Source organism: Vulpes lagopus, chromosome 6 (assembly GCF_018345385.1).
Source record: "Vulpes lagopus strain Blue_001 chromosome 6, ASM1834538v1, whole genome shotgun sequence".
NCBI lineage: Eukaryota > Metazoa > Chordata > Mammalia > Carnivora > Canidae > Vulpes > Vulpes lagopus.
This window is the reverse complement of record NC_054829.1, coordinates 102,197,935-102,224,419: the sequence shown is the minus strand read 5'-3', so window position 1 is coordinate 102,224,419 and position 26,485 is coordinate 102,197,935. Positions and strand designations below refer to the sequence as shown.

The following is a 26,485-nucleotide window of genomic DNA, read 5'->3' as shown; positions in this document are numbered from 1 at the left end:
TTATTAAGGAAAATTAGAAAATTAGCAATCTTTGGAGGTAAAAAAAACAAAAGAATATACTGCTTTAATAAGTGTTCCTTTAGACACACTTAAGAGGTATATATTGTTGATTTTGCATTTGGGGACATTATATGAATTTATACCAAGAAAATATTTGAGAATTATAAATGCCTTTAGACAGTGGATACTCTAAAATGATTATGCAGTTAGATTGCAATTTTGATGATGATGAAATTAATAGGTTTATGCTTACTTACAGGCAAGGGACTAGCCTAAGCACTTTGCATACAGCTTATCCTTTCAACAACTGGATAATTTATTTATTTATTTTAAAGATTTTGTTTATTCATGAGAGACACAGTGAGAGAGGCAGAGACATAGGCAGAGGGAGAAGCAGGCTCCTCGAGGGGAGCCCCATATAGGACTCAATCCCAGGACTCTGGAACCATACCCTGAGCTGAAGGCAGACGCTTCACCACCCAGATATCTCTCAACCACTGGATAACTTAAATCAGGTGTTGGCAACTTTTTCTGTAAAGTACTAGATAGTAAATATTTTAGACTTTGTAGGGCTATGGTCTCTGTCACAACTACTCACTTCTGCCATTATAGTGCTAAAGCAGTCATAGGCTGTGCACGAATGAATGGGCATGATTGTGTTCAGTGAACTTTATTTACAAACATTGGTGGTGAGTTAGATTTGGCCTACAGGCCCTAGTTTGACAATCCCAACTATAAATTATCTTCATTACCTTCCATTTGTAGATAAAGAAGGTAGGACTTAGGGAGATTAAGTAATTTGCTCAAAAGTCACAGCTGGTAAATAAGGGTGCCAGAATTTATACTCAGGTTTGCCAGACTCCAGAGCTCATGTTCTAAAAAAATACGGTGTCATAGTGAGAATAGTTCCATGTTAGTATAATGATGTGATCTTTATGTCTGTTTTTGGTTTGGAACCAGGCTTTTGCTCTTGATGTTATTAAATCTACTCATGAATGCTGGAAAGCATTGCTTATGAAGAAGTGTGATGGAGGAGCTATAAAGTGGTAAGAATTTGTCTTTTCTATGTGATGTTACTTTGTTATTAATGCCACTAGACAGCCGTATTACACTAGTCAGATCTGATTTTTTTTTTAAAAGAGAATTGCAGGGTTTTTTTTTCTGTTAAAAAAAAAAAAAAACAAACTTACAGAGTACCAATATGGAAAGTAATACCAAGTGCTGCACACTATGAAACTAGGAATTGGCATTGTCCCTTTTCCCAAGGGATTTATAGTTTAGTAGGGGATACTGTTGAGTAAAAAGACACTTTAATTATAATACACTGTGATATGTGCAAAGATGGAGTAGAAAAATTAGCATTTTTTAATATGCTATATGTAAACATAGTTATTTTAATTATGTGTAACTACCACTTCATTTCTTAACAAAATAGTAATAAACATTTTTTTCCAACGTGATATGGATCACTAGCTGATTAATGAAAGGGAGTCAAATGATAGTAACATATACACAAACATTTTATTCTCTTTTAAAACCATTAAGTATATATTTATTTATCCTTTGGATAAGGCCTTATCTATATAGGTTCCAAATAAATTGTATATATTCTAACATAATATAGAATAGAAAACCAAGAAAAGATCCTTAAACTCTTATAGTTAAACCCTTACAGATTTTTAGGTTCTTTTTTCTAAACTTTCTTTACAGTTTTCTTAAGCCACACCTACTTTGACACCAAGTTATTATAGTCACCTTTATCGAGGTTTTTTTTTCTTTTTAGCCTTAGTAGTTTTACAGCCTTACTTAGTGTTCATAGAATCTGTTCTCTTTCCACACTCCCTTCTTTGATGAGCATAATTACTGCTTAAATTATGAAATAGTAACAAGGGCAACTCACTTAAACAGGTTTAGAAACAAAAACGATAAACTCCTGGTAAGCCTAACTATAGGAAGCAAATACTCTTAGTCATTCTGTAGAGTACTACCCAACTTCATTGTCGTCTTCTCTGAATTGGGAGAAATTGGGAAGCTATTCACTCTTCAACAAATACTGATTGGAGAGTCTGTTGCCAGACACTGTACTGATACTAGGATTATTGCTGTGACTACAATAAATAGAGTCTCTGCCCTTTTGGGACATGAAGTCTGGGAATCAAGAGAGACATTAAAGAAATCATTAGAATAGGGATGCCAGGGTAGCTCAGTTAAGTGTTCAGCTCTTGATTTCAACTCAGCTCATGATTTCAGGGTTGTGAGACTGAGCCCTGCTTTGGGTTCTACACTGAGCATAGTGTCTGCTTGAGATTCTCTGTCTCCCTCTCCTTTTGCCTCTCCCTGCGTCTACTCACACACTTGCTCTGTCTTTCCAATAAATGAATGAATGAATGAATGACCAGGTAAATAGTCTCAAGAAATAATATATCCATGTCACCGAGATGTTCATCTTGTCTACACATAAATGTTTAGTCATTATACTTTCAGATTCTGTTCCCTTGTAAGCTCAAGTAACACTGTCAACTCATTGATCTTCTTTCTTCTTACTGCTTATGTAGACCACTGTTTCTTTCAGCATAGTCTTAAAATTTAGGTGATTGTTTCTAATTTAAGTAATACAATTTATTAACAACAAAACTTGAATATAACTGAATACCTTCTAATTCTGACTATCCTAGAAATTAGTAGACCTAGCTATTCTTTATGATATTCTAAGATATTCTTTTTTTTTTTTTTTTTAATTTTTTTTTTTATTTATGATAGTCACAGAGAGATAGAGAGAGGCAGAGACACAGGCAGAGGGAGAAGCAGGCTCCATGCACCGGGAGCCCGACGTGGGATTCGATCCCGGGTCTCCAGGATCGCGCCCTGGGCCAAAGGCAGGCGTCAAACCGCTGCACCACCCAGGGATCCCATTCTAAGATATTCTAAGTCAAATATTCATGTGGTCCTGGGATTGACTCCCACATCAGGTTCCCTGCTGGGAGCTTGCTTCTCCCTCTGCCAATGTCTCTGCCTCACACTCTGTATCTCTCATGAATAAATAAAATCTTAAAAAAAAAAAAAAAGAAATCAGAAATGTACTGTTCCTTTTGCCAGTTTCACTAACCATTTATTATCTGACCCATTTATTTTCCAAGTTTTTCATGTTTTCATTGATTCTTAGAAGCCCCTATAGAATATTTGAGGTTTTTAGCTCAATTTTTAATTCAGTATTACTTCAGTTTTACTTTAATTCAGTTACTTGTCATTTATTTACTCAGAAGTTGTTTTATATTGCAGTTTCTTTCTTGTTTAATATACTCTAGTACTGTCAGAACTATCTTCGAAAAATACAAATGTGATTATCATTTTTTTGGCTTAAAAACTCCTTGTAGCTCCCTTTGATCATAGGATATAATCCAGGTCTTTTGTATATTAAACAGCATGTCCAGACCTACTTATCCAGCCTCCTGTTCTGTCTTCTCTTCTCTCATTGTCCTCTCTTTTCTCATTGTCTTCTCTTCATGAATACCTGTTCATTCTTCAAGAAGCAGTTGTGGGTTTTTTTTTTTTTTTAAGATTTTATTTATTTATTGAGAGAATGATTGAGAGAGAGAGAACATGAGTGGAGGGAGGAAAGGGCAGAAGGAGAAACAGACTACCTACTGAACAGGGAGCCCAATCCCAGGACCCCTGGGATTATGACCTGAGCTGAAGGCAGACGCTTAACCGACTGAGCCACCCAGGTGCCTGAAGAAGCAGTTTAATGCTACCTCTGCCAAGAATTTTTATTTCTTTTGGGCTAGATTACCTCTACTCTCATATCACTGCTGTGTAGAACCTGGGAGTGTTTTATTTATTTATTTTTTGCTCTTGCTCTAAATTGAGTTTGTATCTGAGCACTTAGTGAAAGAACTTGACACATAGTTGGTAGTTTATACATGCTTACTGCATGACCAGATATATTACATATATAAAAATGTGTTCTTCCAGATTATTTAGGCCTTTAAATTGTTTCTTTTTTACCTTTGTAGAGGAAGGTGGACTTGATCTATGTATGGATAGCTCCAATTCTTTGAGCTTTCTATAGATTTACTTCCATGTCCGTATTCTTTCTATAAACTCTGGAAGTTGTGATGCAAAATCATTGTCATTCCTATCTCTTTAAATTTTTCTTTCCTTTTTTCTTGACTACTTTGCTTTAGAATGAAAAGCTTTGACAAATCTGTATCCTGAACACTGTCTTTGAAGACCTTCATGAGTGTGAGCCTTTGTCTGATTTGAAATTGTTTTGAAGAAAATAATTTTCTCTTTACTAAAAAATACCAATTACTAGCTTTGTAAATTTCATGTTGTATGTGTTTATTATTTATTTGCAGGCAGTTTTCTATTTCTGTATCTTTTTATTTAGTCACTTATTTTGCACTGTTATATGTCTGTTAATATACCTTTTTATTATTATTATTTTTAGATGCAGTTTGGTTTGTCATCCACAGATTTTTGGTATTGCTGATCATCTAATGTCATGTCTGCTTATTTGGGTCAGCAAGATTTTGAATAGGGTATATAATGTTTATAAATTAAGAACAAAATATTTAGTATCTTATTATAAAATGGAAAGCAGAACATTCTCCTTTGTCCTGTTCTCAAATCTCATTTATAATAGACACCTTCACCTTAGTCATCCTTCCTTTAAGTGATTACACTGCTTTTCATCTTACAGGCCATAATCATAGTTTAAGACTAAAAAGGACTCAAATATTATAACCTCCATACGGGCTCCCTGGTTCATTATTGTATTACCATCATCAACAAATGTCCCTAACATTTAGTGTAAGAATTGTTTGAATCATTAAGTATGAATCAACTATTTTTACATAAGGGCCAATTTAGAGAAAATAAAAATGTTTCTTGATAACATGCCTTCAAACATTCAAAGTACCTTAAATCCTAAGAGGAATATATTACAACCCAGATTGTATACTTTATTAACTAAAAGGATGTTGATGAGGAAGTTGGCACTATTTTAAGCTAACAAAATGCTAGTATAAGAGCCTATTAGAGAAATAGTATATAAGAGGCTTTGTAATCTCTCATCTTTATATTGGTGTGTCTTGCAAGATTCTCTTAAGTCTATTTGTGTGTACCTTCCACTTCATTCTTGAAACAGCCATCCTGATAATTTGTGCAAAGTGAGAATGGCAGAGCCTCTTGGCTTTCCTTGGTTCCATTGGTTACTTGTCAAGATATTTTACTGGAGATATTTAGAAGTTATTCAGAATTTTTAAAACTTAGTGTTGGCTTTAATATTGACTCTTTGTTGTAGGAACAGAGGGTTACTTTAGAAATAGGTTATCAGATTTAACATAAAATACTGGATACCCAGTAAAATCTAAATTTCAGAGCAATACATCTTATTAACACAAGTGTCTCATGCAATATTTGAGATATACTTAACTAAAAAATAGTTTGATCTTATTTGAAATTCAAATTTAATGTATTTTATCTGGCAGCATTATTCTAGAGAAGACTCTCCTATTCTCTTATCATAATTTTCCCAGAATTTCCAAGGTATGTTTTAATTTGGTTTAGTTATAACATTAAAAACATAGTGGAAAAAAAAAAAGATAGTGCATAGTATAGTTAGCATATACCATGCTCTCTTCAGAGGTCTAGCACTTAAGACTTCACAGTGTTTAATTTTCTGCCTTGTTCTTTTAAAATCTAGTTTTCATATTCTTTAGGGAAACATCTGACTTTTAAGACCTTACCTTTTTGAGTTTTTAGCTTGCTTAGATATGAGCTGTTGAAAGAGAACACAAAATAGTCTTAAAGATAATGCCAACTTGCATCAAGTTTTATTCATGCCAAGAATGAAAATAAATCCCACATTTTGAGTCTGGATAGAAAGCAGAACAGCCACTTAACTGTAATTGCTATATACCCAATGTCTGATTACAGACAGATGTAATTACAAAGATAAATAACTAGATAAATCTTATTATCAGTATATCCCAAAATATTTCACAAAAGCCATTATGAAAATGCATTTGACAATATATATCTCTTAGGTCCACTTGGAGGGCATATGTGTGTGTGTGTGTATGTGTATGTGTGTATGTGTTTGTTTCATCTTTTCTAAGGATTTGCTAATTACTTTTTCTTTGGCTTTGCCTCCCTTCTCTACTGCCTCTTTTCCATTTTAATGTAATTTCTTTGATGAAATTTTAAAAAATCATTCTTAATATATTTGAGAGGAATGATGCCTCTGCTTCATCCAGGAAGTAGGAAATACACAATGGGCAACATGCTTGTGGAGATAGCTTGCCATTCTCCATTGTGTGGGAAGGCTTTGACCATGGAAGGGGCTCCTGTCTTAACGCCTCCCTGACCTTCCCTCCCCTTGAGAAAACTGAGTTTTCATGTTCACATGCTTTCCTCTCACCACTCTTAGCTTAGCCTTCCATACCTGAGAAAGAGATTTTGTAGCATCTTTCACTGTCCAATTACAGTGTATCACCTCACTTAGATGAAAATTCTTCCTTATAGTCATCGTTCCAGGGGTCAAATTTGGTTTTACTTCTCCTCAGTAAAGGTGAAGTGTAGTTGTGGTGTATAGTCTTTTATATATTGGGAGATTATATAGATTTGAATATTATTTAAATTTTTTAAAAATTCTAGAATGTGCATTGCTGTGGAGCACTATATTAACTGGAATTCTACGTTCAATGTTGTAATATTTGGAGTTGGTTTTGTTTTTTTTTTTGTACTTGTTTCTTTTTTATCCCAATTAATAACATTGTCCTTTCTTTTCCAGCACAAATGTGCATATATGTGACAGCCCTTTCCATTGCACTCAAGAGGAAGCAAGATCAATAGTTGAACTGGTAAGGGGCAAATATTTAAAGCATCCTTTAATCTTACAAACATCATGGGGAACTCTGGCAGAAATTCTGAAAAATCTAGCAATGAAATAATATCAAGTCTTTTGGGAAGCATAGTTTTATAAAAAAGAATCTATTTTTTTTTAAATCAGGGGATTTAAATAAAAAACTTAAGAATCTTTTAGTTGAATTTTTAAATTCTCTTTTCTAAAGTACATTAACCACATTGGGGCACCTGGATGGCTTAGTTGATGATTAAGTGTCAGCTATTGACTTTGGCTGAGGTCATGATCTCTCGGTTGTGGCTCTGTGCTCAGCAGGCAGTCTGCTTGAGATCTCTCTCTCTCCCTCTCTCTCTCTCTCCCCCTCCTTTTCTCCCTCCCTCCCTCCCTCCCTTCCTTCCTCTTTCTCTCTGCCTCTCTTTCTCTCAAATAAAAATTTTTAAAAAGGTAGATTAACCATTTAAATAATTCAATATGAAGCTCCTTTTCTTAATATCACTAATTTATTGTTTATATGCATTTTCTCTCCTTTACTGTCCTGTTGCCATGAGTGATCCAATACCAGTGTCTAAATTGTGATTGGCTGCAGGTACGGGTGCATTTTGGCTCAAGAAAAATGAAAGAAGACTTTCTCCTTATTTGTCCATTCAGTTGGGCTGTATTGCAAGCTTTCCTTCTAGCTAAGATGATATCCTTGGATTTTTACATATCTTAGTGATAAGGCTACCTGGAAGCAACAATCTATTAGGAAATTAATGCTTGATTTAGAGACCACTAAATAAGAAAATTCATATTCAGATAATCAGATACCATTGCTATATAGTGTGTTCAGGAGCCGTCTTAGGCTAGAAATCCCATTTATAAATTAACGTTTTTCTTTTTGATCTTTAATTATGAGATCAAAACTGGTGAATTTAGATCTTTACTTCAGGGGCAGTAAAAATGTTTACTCACTATGGCTGTTTTCAGTTTTTTTCCCCACTAATACATCAGCTGTTTAATTAGTATCTTCTATAGTAAAATTCTAGGTATTGAGGATGCAGTATTAAAGAAAAGACAGGAAAAACCTCTGCCCGTATGTAATTAACATTCTAGTTGGGGAAATGGATAATAAATACACAGGTAAAATGTATACAGTTGACCCTGAACAATGCAGGGGGTTAAGAGTGCTGACCCTTCTAAATAGTTGGAAATCTATGTATAACTTTTGAGTCCCCAAAACTTAACTAATAGCCTGCTTTTGATGAGAAGTCTTACTGATAACATAAATAGTTGCTTAATGTGTTTTGTATGTTATATGAATTATATTTTGTTATTATAATAAACTAGAGAAAAAATGTTACTAAGAAAATCATAAGGAGAATACATTTATGGTATTATACTGTAGTTATTTTTTAAAAATCCACATATAAATTGACTTGCACAATTCAAACCCCTATTATGTAATATATCTGAATACAAGAAGTGCTTTTATGGAAAATGAGTAGGGCAGAAGGGATGAAGTGCCAGGAGTGGGATTAGAGATGTAGTTACTATAAAGGAAGTCAGGGGCAGCCTCACTAGGAGAAGACTGACATGAGTCAAGATTTGTAGAAGGTAAGATTATTAGCCAAGTGACCATCTGAAGGAAGAGCATCCCAGGCCACGATCCTAGAGGCCATGAGACAAGAGGATGCCTGACACGTTCAAGAAATAACCCAAAAACCACAGTAATTGGTGGTATAAAGAGAGTCTAGAAGGGGACGGAAATGTCAAAAAAAAAAAAAAATAGAAGGGGACGGAAGGAGGTGAGATAGAAATGTTTGGATCTAGGGGTGGAAGTGGTGGCAAATTATTATAAAAGACCCTGTAAAACAACAGTATGTAAAAACTGTCTTAAGAAATTTGTTTCTTATTCTGAATGAGGTATGGAACCACTAGCTAGTTTTAAGCAGAGGATGAATATGAACTGACTCATATTCTGACAAGATCACTCGGGCTGCATTGGTAAAAACAGAGAATAGGGAGGTAAGGGAAGATCAGAGAAGCCATTATAGTAGGGCACAGTATCAGATTATTTTCTCCAAGTTTTTAATTTTGTATACATGTAGATTATATATAAACTTAGTTCTTTTTTTTTTAAATTTTTTCTTTTATTTATTATTTATGATAGTCACACACACAGAGAGAGAGAGAGGCAGAGACATAGGCAGAGGGAGAAGCAGGCTCCATGCACCGGGAGCCCGACGTGGGATTTGATCCTGGGTCTCCAGGATCGTGCCCTGGGCCAAAGGCAGGCGCCAAACCGCTGCGCCACCCAGGGATCCCATAAACTTAGTTCTTATCAATATTTGTTATTACTTCTTTAAGGTGAAAAATAAAAGAAAACAAAAAATTTTATCTTTGTCGAAGTAGTCTTTCACTAATCTCAGATTAAGACTATTACGTTTAAGATTTATAAGTAATAGATATAATACGTTGTTGTCTTAAAATTAGCTACAAGATTAAAGTTTCTATCTTACATCCTGGGTTTTTTTTTTTTTTTCCTGTTATGTTAGTAGGAAAGTAATCCTCTTGGAAAAAAATTAATTGGAAGATATGGATGTGGTCTAGATAGTTAGATCTGAGGAAGAAGATTAGAATTCAGAACATTAACATCCAGCTTTAATTATATGTATGGTAACTTTGTTTTGCTTCATAATAATGAAGAAAGTGCTAAAATGATTTTTCACTGAGAATCCACAGTAGAAAATCAAAATACAGAGAACTCAGTCCATTTTTACTACCTCTAATGGAGCGTGCCCTATACGAGATTTCAATGTATAAGTCAAAGAATTGCTCTATTAGCAGCATCTAGTGATTCAGGAAGCCAGAATAGATAATAATACTTTCTTGTGAAGATTTTATTAACTTGTAATAATGAAATTCTTTGTAGTCACAGTATTTTGACTTGGCATATCATCTCTTCAGAGCCACACTGAGATGTTTGAATCAAAATTATCCTGGTATATATTCCAGATCTCTTCTGTTTTGCTATCTACTGAGCATTGCATTGATGTCAAAGTACTATTAGTTTTTGTTTGTTCTTTGGTTTTTCAAACTTAAGACATTGAAGTTATTCATTAAACTTGTTCATATTCTAACCACATCAATCCTGGGTATGTGGAATCAGATTATAACTCCAAAGTTTATTAGTGGATTTACTGGAATGAGTGAATGCATTCTGATAATTCAGTTTAATAAAAAAGATCTATATTGATAGAATACTCAAGATGAGTTGGTTAGGTGAGATTTTAGAATAAATTCACTGCTTTGGTGAATGGATACTTTTAAAATACAAAAAGAAAAAGAAATGGATTAAAATTTTGAGTGATTAGTAGAACTGTTGGAGGAAGCATACTTATGAATATATATTGACCAAAGCACAATTAAGTGGAATAGCGTTGAGATAAAATCATAAATAGTCACCTGATAGTATGTACAGGTCAAGTAGGAAAAATACTGTCATAACCAAGAAGAGTAAAATAGAAGCCAACAATTTGACAAGTATTACTTGGAAGCATTTGAGAAATAAAATAGCTAAAGAAGTAAATTGTCATGGTCAGGTCTTAAGGATAGTGGATCTGAGGAATATAGAGAGAATGGAAATGATCAAAATAATTATGTGATTTTGTTTATGAATGTAGATGTTTGAATTATTTACAACCAGAAAGGCAAGGCTATGTCAAAAGCAATGCTTGTTGGGCAGATCTCAACACACTAGGGATCCATAGAGGAAACGACCACTGCCCTGTTACTCTGGATGCCCAGGCCACAGCATGAGTCTCTGGCAACAGGAGTAACATTCTGTAATAGTTCAACCACAGGACCACACAGTTACATGTTTGGGGATATTTTGTCAACTTTTTTTTTAACCTTTATAGCCAAAAATCGGGGACTTTTTCCCAATTCCTAAGGATGGTATAACTAGAAATTGGAACTTTATTTCCAGGAACAAGATAGGGAAGAGCAAGAGCATTTATAGGGAACAAAGAAAATTGTGTTTGGGTATGTATGTGCACAGATGTGATTTGTCTTTCAGTTCTAATATTAGTTGCTATTAATGACAATTTATTTGGCTACTGAGATTTAAGATGCTACCTTTAGGATCCATTACTGTAGGTAAATTTTTTTTGAAATTATTTTGAGTCATTGAAGCAAAGTTTACAAGATTAATCTAATAGACATATAATTAGAAAATGCATAGTTTTTTTCTAGTACATGTGGACACTTCCAAAAATTGAGTATTCTATTAGTCCATAAGGAGAGTTGCAAAAAAAATGTCAGAGTTGATGTCATGTAGACAGCATTCTCTGTGTATAGTATAATAAAGTTACTTATCAATTATGAAAATATTAAAAGAAAAAACCCAAATCCATATGTTTGGAAACTAAAAATACTTCTAAGTAAGTCATGCCTCAAAAAAACGAATTCTAAGAAATCGTGAAATAACTTAAATTTGAATGACAACTGGGTTGCTATGTATCAAAACTTGTGTAATGTAGCAAAAAGTTTTTGAGAGCAGTAATATGATATAGCAGAAATGAAAATTGAGAGGCCAAAGACTGGATTCAACAATGATTCTGTTCTTTTTCTTTTAACATAAGAAAGAAAATTACAAAAAGTAGGGCAAATTTATTTTTTTTAGGGAGGGGAGGGACAGAGGAAGTAGGGAGAGAGAGAATCTTAAGTAGGCTCTACACCCAGCATGGAGCCTGATGCAGCGTTCGATCTCATGACCCTGAGTGCATGACCTAAGCCGAAATCAAGAGTCAGACGCTTAACCAGCTGAGCCACTCACATCCCCCCACAGCAAATGTTTAATGAAAGAAAACAGATAATGGCAAGGATCAGTTAAAACAAAAGCTGATTTTTTAAAAAAATTAGACAAAGCTATTATAGGAAGGATGATGCAAGAGAAAGCACAAATAAAAATATCAAGAATTAAATAATTATGGACATAGGAAATATTTAAAAATAATCAGAAGGGAATACTAGGAGATGATTTTGGCAATATCTTTCTAAATACAGATAAATTGACCATTTTGTTTAAAAGATAAATTACCAAAAAAAAAAAAAAAGATAAATTACCAATATTGAATCAAGAATAAGTAGAAAAATACAGCATAGGGGATTTTTTTTAAAAAAACAGAAAACAAATTTACGTAACTTATCCCGAAAATGGCCATTTCTCCCTAGTAATTAATGAAATCAGTTGATTTTTAATCAGAATCTTAATGGGGTTTTTAATTGAATTTGACAGGATGATTTTAAAATTTATGTGGAATAGTACAGGGCTGGGAATAACTTAGAAAGAATTGATAAATTTAAATGAAGTTTTAAAAACAAAGCTGTAAACAGTTACAAGATACCATAAAATGAGTTAAAACGTAAACCATTGATTGGAAGAAGATATTTACATATAAATGACAAGATTTAACAATTTATTCAGATCAACAAGAAAAAGATAACCTAGTAGGAAAAAAATGGACAAACAATATAAATGGACAGTTCACAAAAGAGGATACAGAAATGGCCAGTAAACGTGAAGATTTCCTGTATCTCACCAATGATTACTGAGATTAAATTAAGACACAATATATAATTTCATAGTCACCAGGTTTGCAAACATTTAGAAGTTTGATTTTCCAGGTGTTTTTAAGCAATTGAGGAAAGGACACCTCTCATACTTGTTGATACGTTTGTTGGGAGTATAAATTGGTACAACTACTTTGAAGAGCAATTAAGTAATTGTAAGTAAAGTTGAAGGTACTTATAATGCACTACTCAGAAATTAACTCTCCTACATACACATTCTCAGAGACACTAATACGTGTGTTTATGTGAGCAGACATGGGAAAATTGGAAACTGAATAAAAGTCTATGGATAAGAGCTGGGTAAATAAACTATAGTATATTTATATGGTAGAATACTATGCCACAGGCAAAATACGTAAATTAGAACTGTGTGGCTCTACATGGATAAAACCTGAAAGTGCAGTGTTGGGCAGAAAAAGCTTTTGCATCAAGACATAGTGTATAGTATGCAAAACACCCAAAGCAGTACCATATATTTTTAATGGATACAAATAGATAACGATATTCACATTTTAGAAACATAAATAAGAACAGTAAATACCAGCATTAGCATTGTGGTTAGATATTACTTCTGAGAAGGGAAATAAATACGATTTTTATTTCTGATGAGTAGTGAGAAAAAGACTTCAGTTGTAAAGTTTCTGAAATAACATGAACTCTTTTACAAGTGGGGACACCTGGGTGGCTCAGCGGTTGAGCATCTCCCTTTGGCCCAGGGTGTGATCCTGGAGTCCCGGGATCGAGTCCCGCATCAGGCTCCCTGCATGGATCTTGCTTCTCCCTCAGCCTGTATCTCTGCCTCTCTCTCTGTGTCTCTCATGAATAAATAAAATCTAAAAAAAAAAAAAAAAAAAAAGTGTAGGGTGTAAGCATGTGTCATGATTCTCTCTGCATTTTCTGCATGTTTGATGTATTCATAATTTTCAGTATTTGAATAAAGAAGTTCTTTTGAAATGATCAATAAAATTGCTACATCTTTAGCCAGAATGATCAGGAAAGAAAAGATTGAAGACAAATTTCAACATCAGGAATGAGACCAGGGACCTCACTGCTGATTTTACAGTTACTAGGAAAACAATAGGAAAATATTGTGAAAAATTTATACCAGTAAATTTGACAACTTGGGTGAAATGGATAGCTTCCTTGAGATACATAAATTACCAGAGTTCACTGAAAAAGAAATAGGCATAAACAAATTAAAGTGTACTTAAAATCTTTCCATAAACACAATAGTTGGCCTAGTTGGCTCCCATACTTTTAGTCAGCATTGTAGGCTCTAGCTAGTGCAATAAAAAGAAGGACACCCAGCTTATAAAGAAAAATGACATGAATATCTATGTAGAATATTTAATAAAATCTACCAGAAAGCTACTAGAATAAGTGACTTTAACAAGTTTGTTGCAGCGTATAAGATCAATATACAAAACACAATATACAAAAATTTTATTTTTATATGTTAGCAATAAACAGTTGGTAACTAAAATATATTATTTATAATGGCATCAAAAATATGAAACATACACTTAGGGATAAATCTGAAAAAAATATGTGAAGAACCTGTTAACTATAAAGCATTGCCAGCAAAAAATCAGAGAACTGAGTAGAAGGAAAGACATGTTTATAGGTTGGAAGACTACATTATTATGATGTCAATTCTTCTCAAACTGATACATAGATTCAGTATAGTGTCAATCAAATTCTAATATACTTTTTTATTGAAATTAACAAATTCATGTATATAAATACCAGAGACCTAGAATAAACTAAACAACCTTATAAAGAAGAAAGTTGGAATAGTAACTTCCTGATTTCAGGACATTTATAAAACTACAATAATCATGAACATTTAGTAATGCTGTAAAACTAGACAAATTAATGAAACCAAATCCAGAAATAGAACTGCATGTATGTGGACAACTGATTTTTAAAATGATAATCTTTTCAACAAGTAGTACTTGAACAGTTGGTTATTCCATATGGTACCAAAGAAACCTCACTTCAATCCATACCTTGTGCTATATGTGATAATTGTCTAAAATGTGTCCGAGACCAAAATTTAAAACATAAAACTATAAACTTATTTTGATCTTGGGTTAGTTAGGCAAAGTTTTTTGGAAATGGGACTAAAAGCGTAACCTATTTTTAAAAATGATAGATTCAATTTCATCAAAATTCAAATTTTCTGTTCTGGAAAAAAAAACACTCTTAAGAGAATGAAAAGAAGCCACATACTGTGAAAAAATATTTGAAAATCAGATAGTTGATAAAGGGACTTGTTTTAGAATATATAAAGAACTCTCACAATTCATTAATAAAATAAAACATCCCCTCACCCCCAGAGGATATGTGCAAAGAATGTTCACTTTGCCAAAGAAGACATACTGAAAACACATGAGATGATGCTTAACTTGACTAGTCATTAAGGAAATATGAATTAAAAAAACACAATAACATGCTTATGCACACTTTTTAGCTAAAAATTTAAAAGATTGGCCATTCCAGTTGTTGGCAAGCATGTGGAGGAACTGGACATCCATGGCCTGCTGGTTGTAATGAAAAATGATACAACCACTGTAGTAAACCATTTGGAATTTTCTGGAGAAGTTAAAACATATACCTACCAAATGATCGAGACATTCTACTTTTAGGTATTTACCCAAGAGAAATGAGAATATATGTACATACAAAGACTTGTGCACAAATGTTTATATCAGCTTTCTTTATAATAGACAAAAAGTGAAAACAACCCAAAAGTCCATCAACAGATGAATGGATAGATAAATTGTGGTATATTCGGACCATATGGTTAGCAGTGGGAATACTGCTCAGTAATAAAAAGTGAATATTTGATATCTGCTATGTAACATAGCTGAATTTAAAAAATAATTCTATTGAGTGAAAAAAGGCAGATATATACCTATTATATCACCTATATAAAATTTTAGGAAATGTACATGCTTATTTAGAGTGACACAGAACATCATTGGTTGGGGAGTTTGGGAGAGAGCCAGGAAGGAAAGATTTCACAATGTCTTGTACAAGAACGGGGAAATTGGGGATAGTGGTATGTTTATTATGTTGATTGTGATAATGACTTTATGAGTGTGTATATATGTCAAAACTTACTAAACTATACTAAAAATACTGTATGCACCATTTATTTTAGTCAGTGTTAGTCCAGTGGAGTTCTTTATGGGAAAAAAAAAGGGCGGGGGGGGTTCTGGAGTTAGACTAAGTCCAAATCCCAGGTCTTTTATTCATACCTTAGGGCAAATTATTTAACTTATTTATGCCTAGTTTCCTTATTTATAAAATGGAACTAATAACAAATTCCTTATAAGAGTTATTGTAGAGAATTGAATGAGATAATCCACGTAAAATGTGGAGCAGCTAGAAAGTATTCATAAATGTTGGGTTTTATTGTCACTATTGGCATTGATGTTGAATTAAATTGACCAGAGAGAAAAGTCCCTTCTATTCCAGCTTCTTGAATACTTCCAGTGATGAAGATGTCACTGCTTCATGAGATAGCCCATCCCATTGTTGGATATTGGAAAAGTCATTGTGATAATTTTAATTTTCCAATGAGAATTAGTCCAATATTCAGAGACACAGTAAAAAGGGAAAGGGAAAAAAGAAAAAGTTAGGTTCCACAACATAGCAACTTATTCTAAAACTTAACCACTTTTCCCATCTGGGATTTTTTTCCCCAGAATTTTCCCACATGCTTCTATTTAAGCACTTTCCTTGTATTCTGCTCTCTGAGGAAATGGAAAACCTCTAGGCATCATGTGAAGTTGGGGAAAATTTGAATTAGGTAATTTGTAAGGTTTTTTAGTATTTGGTGACTGTAGTCATTTTACTGGGGGAAAGAAAGGAATTGAACTTTGTAAGGTTGCACACAAAAACTCAGTGCATATAGGATGGAGAAAGAACCACACTCATTGCTAAAGAAATTCTCAGACCCTCACAGCCTGGTAGCCACAGGGATTAAAATTCTAGAACCTGGGATTCAGGGCAAGGAGAATAAGCAAGCACACTCCTGCTCAGTTGCAGGGCCCAATCTCCTGATACAGTGAACCTTTAACTCACAGGAGTTAAAGAAACTAGAAACTTCTGGAACTGGGAGGAGAGAGTACCTCCCAGTGAAGTCTCAGCAGTCACAGTCTGACTTTATTTTTGCCTTCATTTGGCCAGTTTTCCCCTAAAAGCAGTCTCGGGAAAACCTGGAGTACACAAAACTCAGAGATGGCTGTGATGACGGTTCATGGATGCTAAATGAGTAGTGCTTTGAAGGAGAAGAGCAAGGGGGAAATTTCTACTTTAATTAAAAATGTGCTGATTACCTTTGGTAGACTTTATTTCTTTAGTGAAGCAGTAATATCCGTAGCATTGTGTGAAATTTGGGATGATGATTTTCTATTCGATGTCAGGACTTCTTGGCTGAATGTTAAAGAGCAACTGCACTAGAATCAGATCCCGATTTATCAAGAAAAGACATTATTTTTAAAAATGTTAATAATGAATTGCTGTAAAGATATTCCTTTTTGGCTTCTTAAAAGCTAACTGCATCACTATTCAAAGGTGGACAAAACAAATGAAAATAAAATCATTTTGTCTGATTCTAGCCAATTATATACATTATTAAAAGGAAGAGGAAGTAGATTAAACTTAACTTAAAATACTTCTACATCCTGTCTATGGGTAACTAAGAATTGGTCATATTTAGCTGGATTTCTAAAGCAAAAAATCAGAAAAGAAATGTAAAAGTAAAATTAATGTACAGCAACTACCTTATGAACTATAGAAATACAATGCAAGAGGAGAATATTCAAGATAACTTAATTCAACTACAACCCTGCTATACCTGAATGAAAAACCAGGAACTTCTTTCCCTTTAATTGTGAACCCTTAAAATAAAGTGAAAGAATATAAATTCTCATGTAGTAAAAGCACAATTTTATATTGTTTCAATGTATCATGTTAATTAAGTTGAACAAATGTAAACTGCAAGTGAAGATGCTTGTAGGGACGTGGTGGGGTTGAGGGAGAGACACTAAGTACAGAGTGATTGTATTAATGGTTCATATAAACTTAAAATACAGTTTAATCATAAATAGGGACAGAGGCTAGAGTAAGCTTTCTTTAGTGGATAAAAGAAAGAGGAATACTTTGGTAATACAAACTCTAGATTAGTTTGAAAGAAATCAAAGATATGAATATTCATGAGAAGTATTTTTGGAGTGGGAAAAGGAGAGAAGATAGCATTTTTAGAATAAGGGTATAAAGTAATACTGTTCTGTGGAGAATTTATATTAAATGATTAGAGTGCCCACATTTTTCCAAGTAACTGAAAATCCTTTCTTTGTTTCTTACCCTGAAAATGTCATGATGGTGACTTTTGACAGTGAGATTTGGGATTGGGTCACTTTTAGGTGCTGCTCTGTGCTTCTCTTAGTTCTTTCACTTTATTTAAGCAGCTGTGGTTTGTTGTTCCATTTAAGACTCAGGAAGCTATGGCCTCTAGGTGAAGAACAGATGTGTATCATGAACCCCTTGTTCGAATGTAAATGTTAGTCTCTCTTTTGGCATATATTAATATGGAAAAATGTAGAAAAATAAGATGACCCCCAGACTTTAAGTGTTCTTATCTCTGAGTGTTAGACTTATTGTTGATGTTTGTTTTCTTTTATATAAGGCATTGTAGATACTGAATATATTCTACTAACCAAGAAATATATTTTAAGATTGAAGAAATAAGGGGGTCCCTGGCTGTTTCAGTTGGTAGAGCACATGAGTTTTGATCTTGGAGTTGTGAGTTCAAGCCTCAGATTGGGTGTGGAGATTACTGAAAAATAATATTTGAAAAAAAGAATGAAGAAATAACATTCTGGAAATTATCTTTTAAATAAAATGTAATGATAAATGTTTTGGCTAGAGTTGTTTGTCCATTTCTGTCCTGTAGTATTTTTTGGTTAATGAGAAGTTGCTCAGTTATTCTATTTTGTACAGGCATACCTCATTTTATTGCCATTCACTTTTTTTTTTAAGTGTTTTTTTTTAAAGGTTTTATTTATTCATGAGAGACACACAGAGAGGCAAGCCATTCACTTTTGTGCTTCACAGATAAGCATTGTATACATGTTGAGGTTTGTGGTAACGGTGTATTAAAAGCATTTGCTCACTTTGTCACATTTTGGTAATTCTCATAATATTTCAGACTTTGATTATTATCATTATATTTGTTATGGTGATCTGTATCAGGGAGCTTTGATGTTGCTATTGTAATTGCTTTGGGGTGTCACAAGCCACACTCAATATTGTGAACTTAATGGATAAATGTTGTGTGTATCCTGACTGTTCTACTGTCTGGCTGTTCCCCCATCTAACCCAAAGAGAGGCTTTCCTATTGTCCAAGACAATACAATATTGAAATTAGGCCAATAAATAACCCTATAATTGCCTCTAAGTATTGAAGTGGAAGGAAGAGTCCCACGTCCTTCCATCCTTTTTGATATAAATATCAAAAGCTAAAACCAACTAAGGGGAAGGCACATGTCGAAAGCTGAGGCAAGCCGAAAGCCAGGCCTCTTCCTACAATTAGCCAAATTGTGAATGCAAAGGAAGAGTTCTTGACTACTCTAGTGAACACCCACGTGATGAGAAAGTAAAACAGCCTTATTGACGATATGGAGAAAGTTTGAATTCTCTGGACAGAAAATCAGACCAGCCACAACATTCCCTTAAGACAAAGTCTAATCTAGAGCAAGGTCCTAACTTTTCTCAATTCTCTGAAGGCTCAGAGAGGTGAGGAAGAAAAGAGAGGTGCAGAAAAACATTTGGAAGCTAGCAGAGATTGGTTCATGAGGTTTTAGCAAAGAAACTATCTCCTTAACACAAAAGTTCAAGGTGAAACAGCAAGTGCTGATACAGAAACTGCTACAAATTACCAGAAAGTCCAGCTAAGATAATTAGAGTGGCTACACTAAACAATAGATTTTAGTGTAGATGAAAAAGTCCTTCTATTGGAAGAAGATGCCATCTACAGCCTTCCTAGCCAGAGGAGAAGTTAGTGCCTGGCTTCCAAAGTGTCAAAGGACAGGCTAACTTGTTATGTTAGGGGCTAATGCAGCTGGTGACTTCATTGCCATCCCACAGATCCTCAGACCTTAAGAATTATTCTAAATCTACTTTGTGCTCTATAAGTGAAACAACAAAGCACATCTATTTACAACAAAGTTTACTGAATATTTTAAGCCTACAGTTGAGACTGACTGCTTAGAAAAAAAAGATTCTTTTCAAGATATTATTACTCATTGATAGTGCATCTGGTCACCCAAGACAGCTGATGGTTAATGTACAGTGAAGTTCATATTGTTTTCATGCCTGCTAAAACAGCATGCATTCTGCAGCCCATATGTAGATCAAAGGAGTAATTTTGACTTTAAAGTCTTACTACTTAACTACATTTCATAAGGCTGTAGCTGCCATAGATAAGTGATTCCTCTAATGGATCTGGGCAAAGTAAATTGAAAACCTTCTAGAAAGGATTTCACCATTCTAGACATTTCGTGACTCATAGGAAGAGGTCAAAATATCAACATGAACAAGAGTTTAGAAGAACTTAACTCCAACCTTCATGGATGACTTTGAGGGGTTCAAGATTTCAGTGCAAGAGGTAGCTGCAGATGTGGAAATAGCAAGAGAACTAGAATTAGAAGATGAGTTTGAAGATGTGACTGAATTACTGAAATCTCATGGTAAAAGTTGAATGGATGAGGAGTTGCTTCTTACGGATGAACAAAGAAATTGTTTTCTCGAGATGGAATTTGTTCCTGGTGAAGGTTCTGTAAAGATTGTTGAAGTGATAGCAAAGGATTTAGAATATTACATAAATTCAGTTGCTAAAGTAGTGGCAGGATTTGAGAGTACTGATTCCAGTTTTGAAACAAGTTCTGCAGGTAAAATCTATTAAACAGCATCACATGCTGCAGAGAAGTTATTCATGAAAGGAGGAATCAATTGGTATGGCAAATTTCATTGTTGTCTTATTTTAAGAAATTGCTAAGCCACCCAAACCCACGGAACCACCATCCTGATCAGTCAGCAGCCATTGTTTGACATCAAGGCAAGACCCTACACTGGCAAAAAGATTGTAACTCACTGAAAGCTCAGGTGACAGTGTTTTTTAGTAATATTTTTAAATTAAGTTATATACAATATTATTTTAGACATAATGCTATTGCACATTTAGTAGACTCTAGTATATACATAACCTTTACTAGGAAATCAAAAATTCATTTGACTCACTTTATTGCAATATTTGCATTATTACAGTGGCAGAACCAAACTCACAGTATCTATGATGTATGCCATACATTTCCTTCCTCCGAAATGTTTGACAGCTCCAGCAAGAAGCAGCTGCTTATTTTAAACAGGAAATCTAAACAGCTAACTTTCCGACAAACTTTGTGATAGATGTCCTGCACAATTGAAAGAGCATACCAATTTCAGAGAATAAACAAGTTACTGTCTTGTCTGTGTAGTAAAACAGAACCATCAAATCCCAAGGCCTACTTGCAATGAGTATAATCTTTATATTGTGGTGTTATTTTTACACCCAGATTTATGTAAGTTCTATCATCCTGAGAACCAACCATCATTAAGTATTTTCTCTGTGCTAGGAAGCTAAATAGAATTTTTCTTGTTTTTATGAAGTACTTAGAAATCTCAAGGATGTTTTACTTATAATTTAGACAGATGTTTTGTTTACATTGTTACATAATTTTTATGACAGAACATAAACTATATTTGATTAGCCTTTTTCTTAAACAGTAAAAGGAAACATAACTTTAAGCTAGTTATGATTTAGAGGAATGTATTAGGGTTCTCCAAAGGAATAATAAGATGTATCGATAAATGAAGAAAGTGATTGTGGAGGTTTAGCAAGTCCAGAATCTGCTGAGTGGGTCAGCAAGCTACAGACAGAGGGGAGCCAGTGATGTAGATGAAGTCCAAAGGTATTTTGCTGGGAAAATTTACTCTTGCTTAGGGAGGCTGGTCTTTGTTCTAATCATACCTTCAACTGATTAGTTGAGGCCCACCTACACTATGGAGAGCAGTCTGCTTTACTGAGAATTTACCAATTTAAATGTTAATCTCAGCTAAAAACACTCTCCAAGTTGACATTAACTATCACAGGGACTATCTTAATGTTGCTGAAATTTAAGTTTTTCTTCCTGCTGACTTGTTTCGTACTGCCTTAGAACTAAGCAAGGAGAGCCCTACTATGCTTTGGCCTTCATCATCCAGGTACATCCCTCCCCACAAGGCAAGAGCAAGGGATCAAAGTTGTGCATTCACCAGAAACCAAGCCCCCCCATTCCATACCATCCTCTAGCTACTCAGAATCCTGGAATCTTTTGCCCAGATACCTATACGCCTGTTTGGGGAGAGGGTGCTTGCTGTTAATTCTCCAGGGACCATTGGGTGGCTCTTTGGGGGCAGGAAGTATACAGATGTTGGGCTGAATTTTTGCCCTTGTGCAAGTGAGGCTCTCAATACAGACAGGAGCCTGGGATGGTATAGAAGTAGGGCCCGTTGAGGACCATGTGCCTCTTTTCCTTACTCTTCTGTATTCGGGCAGTCTCTGACGTGTCTAGAATGCTAGAGGAAGGCTTCCAAGTCATTAGAAAAGGACATTTATCAAGATAGGATGGAGTATACTCCATAAAGTATAATGAGCTCCACTTCATTATCCCAAGGGAAGAAAAAGTTATGATTGGAGAAGGACGTGGCCTGTTCCATTTCTCAACTTGGGTGATGATTACATAGAGGTTTATTCTTGGGCTTTGTACATTCCTTTCCATGGATGAGGGATCTCTCAATAAAATGTTTAAAAAAAACTAAAAAATATATTGTTCTTAATTAGGAAAAAAAATCTGATATCTCAGAAAAGCCTTTCTTTTGAACTTGTTTACCACAGATTATACTACATCTGTTCTAAAAAATCTTGGCTCAGTGATGAAAATAAACAGGAAAATTATTGTACATGCTCTAGAAGACAGCTAAATACATTATATAATGTGTATGTACATGCATATCTATCAATGTGTGTATGTTGGATTTTTGTCCTCTCTTCCTCAGCCAGAGAAAGAAAACCATTCTCTCTCCTCTTTGCATTCTCATTAGTTCCTGTGGGTTAATGAGAAAAGTATTTTCAAGCATGTTTTTTTTTTTTTTATTTGACTGTAAAGTCTGTGGTTTGTTTATCCGAAAGAAGCAGCAATGATAATTTAAGGCAAAGAAGAGTACTTAACTTTTTTCAGCTTGGAGAACCATTGTGTATAAAGTTTGTTTTATAATTTCATGAAAAGAAAAAAAAACACTGTGGATATGATTTCCACATCTAAATATTCATAACAAAGACTTTTCTCTGCTTTTATCTTTCAGGTGTCATCTTCACCGAATCAAGAAAGTAATACAGAAGGTATGGTATATTTTGGTTCTGAGGAACTAGATGTGCAAATTTGTTTATAGTGGTGGAAATCAGAAAAAGTACAATAGATTAATTTAAAGGTGGTATAAATCAAGCAAAATGCTTCTTAAAATACATGTTAAAATTTTCAGATGAAACTAGTTATTTCCTAATTTCAGAAAAAGAGAAGGAGAACATATATATTACTTTTAGGCTAGAAAATAGTTTGATTATGTTAGTAACTTTTTGGTGACATACTGAGAGGTTTCAGGTTACTTCTGATAAATTTAAAGAGACTCAAGATATCTGAATTTGGGAGATTTTCTTTATTAGCTCAGACATACTGAGTTTGATTATGTTAGTAACTTTTTGGTGACATACTGAGAGGTTTCAGGTTACTTCTGATAAATTTAAAGAGACTCAAGATATCTGAATTTGGGAGATTTTCTTTATTAGCTCATTGTTTTCATGAATCGCTCACTTTTTTTTTTAAGATCTTATTTGTTTGACAGAGAGAGAGCACACAAATAGGCAGAGCAGCAGGGAGAGGGAGAAAGTAGTAGGCTCCTCACTGAGCAGAGAGCCTGACATGAGGTTCCATCCCAGGGCTCTGGGATCACCTGAGCCAATGGCAGGTGCTTAACTGCCTGAGCCACCCAGGAACCCCTGAATCACTCATTTTAAGTAAATATCTTAAAATAAAAATTTATAGTAGGATTGAAAATACTATATTTCTTGTTACCATTATTTGAAGCCATTTTGAGAAACAAGTAAAAATGTGTATTAAAATTTTCAAAATATAAGCATAGGTGCATTTCAATGATCTTTCAAACTTTGCAAACTTTTTGGCCCTTTGCAAATTTAATATAAAATATAAGAAGAGCATTCGACTCTCAAAATCGGGGGAAAAATGAGAACTATTTACTGTGTCAAGTTCTACAATGTTTAGAAAAAAGCAGATCTGTAGACATTTCATGGGAAAGCAAACTATATTCCTTATATGGGAAACTAACAAACTGTTTCTTTGCAATACTATCCCATTTTGGATATTTGACAGGCAGTCAAATTTTACAGTGCAAGGTTTTCCTAGACTAACTTCTGTGTTATTCTAAAATGATCCAGAAAGACGTAGGGAATAAAATGGGAAGGCTCTGGAATGTTTAGCACAGTTTTGTATAAGGCTTTAGCCGAGTAAGAGAACTTAGGACAAGAGTTTAAAGGGGGAGTTACTTGAAATAGGGAAAAGTGTCGGACCAAGCTTATGATTGTTTTTATCTGCCTAAGTACTTCCTCAAGGTCTAAATCAAATTTGTCTTTCCTCCTTCCCTTGCTCTCTACCCCTTCCCTGACATCCTCTTTCCCATTCAAACACAGATCAAGTGTGGCACTTCCTTGGCAAGTGATGGAACATTTGAAGTTTGGCTATCAAGACTCCCATCTCCAAGGACTCCACGACTTCCTTTCCTCCATGTGCTAGCAACAGGCAGATCTATGAGGATTTACTGATTTCCTGTTGAAACTTCATTGTTTTTTCCAGCCTTTTTTGAGATACACAATATGTAAATAAAAACCGATATTTTAAAATTATTTGCATATTTATTGATATGAAAAGATTTTGTTTAATATCATAACAGAAATTTAGAAGCATTGAGTTTTGACCAGTTCTAATTTCTATGGCTGAAGGAACCCATCAATATTACTAGCTTTTATTTCTATAGGTTAATGTAGAAATTACAAATTTAGTAAGTTAGTTTTTTGTAGATTTTATTCTCATTTTCATACCATTTTGTCTTTTTTTCAGGTTGCTGATGAAAACTTTCTTTAGCCAGACTCTGTCCTCTTATTAGTCTTGTGTAAATGTGTTTACATTTATTAAGGTTCTTTCCTAGAATTTATTATTTTAGAGGGCCTAAACTCTCTGTTTCTCATTTGGTCCCCTTTGTCTCAATTCTCCTCTCTGGCGATGATGCCCCAGTCTCCATAAGAAGCCCAGGTCTCTCACCTGGGGTCTGTCTCTTGGACATCTCTTTAAATATCTGCAACCCCTCTGGTCCAGAACTGAACTCTCTTATCCTCCCTCATTCTTCAGCAGTGGGATGAACATTCTCCTAGGCCCCAACTCAAACCCTTGAAATCATATTGAACCTCCTTCAGCTATCTTCATTTGTGAAGATCATCTAAATGTTACTTGGCTCTCTCCACTGCTTTACACCCACCATGTGCTGGTTTCCCCCTTTATTTCATTTGGATCCTTACAACAGCCTCCTAGCTCTTCTCCATGCCTCTCTGACCCAGCCCTCTGCCTCATTCCCATTGCTGCATCTCTATTTCATGCCTTCTTGTCTCCTAAATAAGTTGTTCTGTCTCTGGCTACTCTTCCTTTCATAACGTCCTCCACGTTTCCAGTTATTCCTAAAGCAAAGGTCTTGCCTTGTTACATTTTTCTCAGAATGCCTTCCATGGCTTTCCATGTTGTGGAGAATAAAAATCAGACCCTCTAACTTCCTCAGGGGCCCCACCCTCCAGCCATGCCATGCTACTCACCCCTCTCCAAGCAAACTGTGTATGTTCACACTCCCCTTACTGTGTTTCTCTTGCCAATCCTGTTCAGGTATTTTTCTCCCCTTTTCTCTTTGTAATACCATTATTAGTATGTTCTATTTGCATAATATGTTTGTTGGTTTTTTTTGCCTAATATGTTTTGAAGTTAAAAAGTACTGTTACAATAGCTACCATTTCTTCAGCATCTATTGTGTAGTAGGTGCTGTTTTCGACGTCATGCATGCATATCCCCTAGGAGGTTGAGATTGCCCACTTCGTATTGACATTCTGAGAAGTTCTGTAATTTGCCTAAGGTCACACAGTAAGTTTCAGAGCCAGAATTAGAACTCTTGACAGTATGGCTCTAAATCCTGTGTTTTTCTACCCAGCTACATGTGCTTTTTCCCCACATAAAGCCGCCTTATGATGTAGGAAAAGCTCAGAGTAGGCCTATTTTACAGATGGGGAAACAGGCACAGAGTTTAAGTGATTAGCCCAAGTGACATGGTAATGTTCACTTGAGATGTCTTTGAGAATGTGTAAACTGGGCAGCCCCGGTGGCCCAGCGGTTTGGCGTCGCCTTCAGCCCGGGCTGTGATCCTGGAGACCTGGGATCGAGTCCCACGTCTCCCTGAGACAGATCTGGTGGTTAGGCTCCAGATGGAGCTCCCTGCATGGAGCTTCTCCATCTGCCTGTGTCTCTGCCTCTCTCTCTCTCTCTCTCTCCCTCTCTGTGTCTCTCATGAATAAGTAAATAAAATCTTAAAAAAAAATGTGTAAACTTCTTTGGAGGACATCTAAGAATGTGAGGAGAGAATCTGTTGTTTTTTATTTTATTTATTGATCTATTGATTTTTTTTATGTTGTGAAAATAATGAAACAAAATCAGGAACAACTATTATTGCAGTAGCTGTGAACAATAAGCTGAATTATCAAAGGACAAATAAATGGGCCTGTGACATGTAGTGGTTTAATCTCCTGAGAAT

At 34.7% G+C, this 26,485-nt stretch overlaps 1 protein-coding gene across 2 annotated transcripts in view; it reads left to right on the top strand.

Annotated features, from left to right (window-relative positions):
• PPA2 (inorganic pyrophosphatase 2) overlaps positions 1-24,542 on the top strand; it is an 82,056-nt gene extending 57,514 nt beyond the window's left edge. For both annotated transcript variants that reach the window (XM_041759035.1, XM_041759034.1), the window contains 4 exons: positions 961-1,046; positions 6,797-6,866; positions 22,934-22,970; positions 24,333-24,542. In XM_041759035.1, coding sequence (XP_041614969.1) covers positions 961-1,046; positions 6,797-6,866; positions 22,934-22,970; positions 24,333-24,361 — 222 coding nt within the window. In that variant the 3' untranslated portion in view covers positions 24,362-24,542. The remainder of the gene's footprint in view (positions 1-960; positions 1,047-6,796; positions 6,867-22,933; positions 22,971-24,332) is intronic.
• The last annotated feature ends 1,943 nt before the right edge of the window (positions 24,543-26,485 follow it).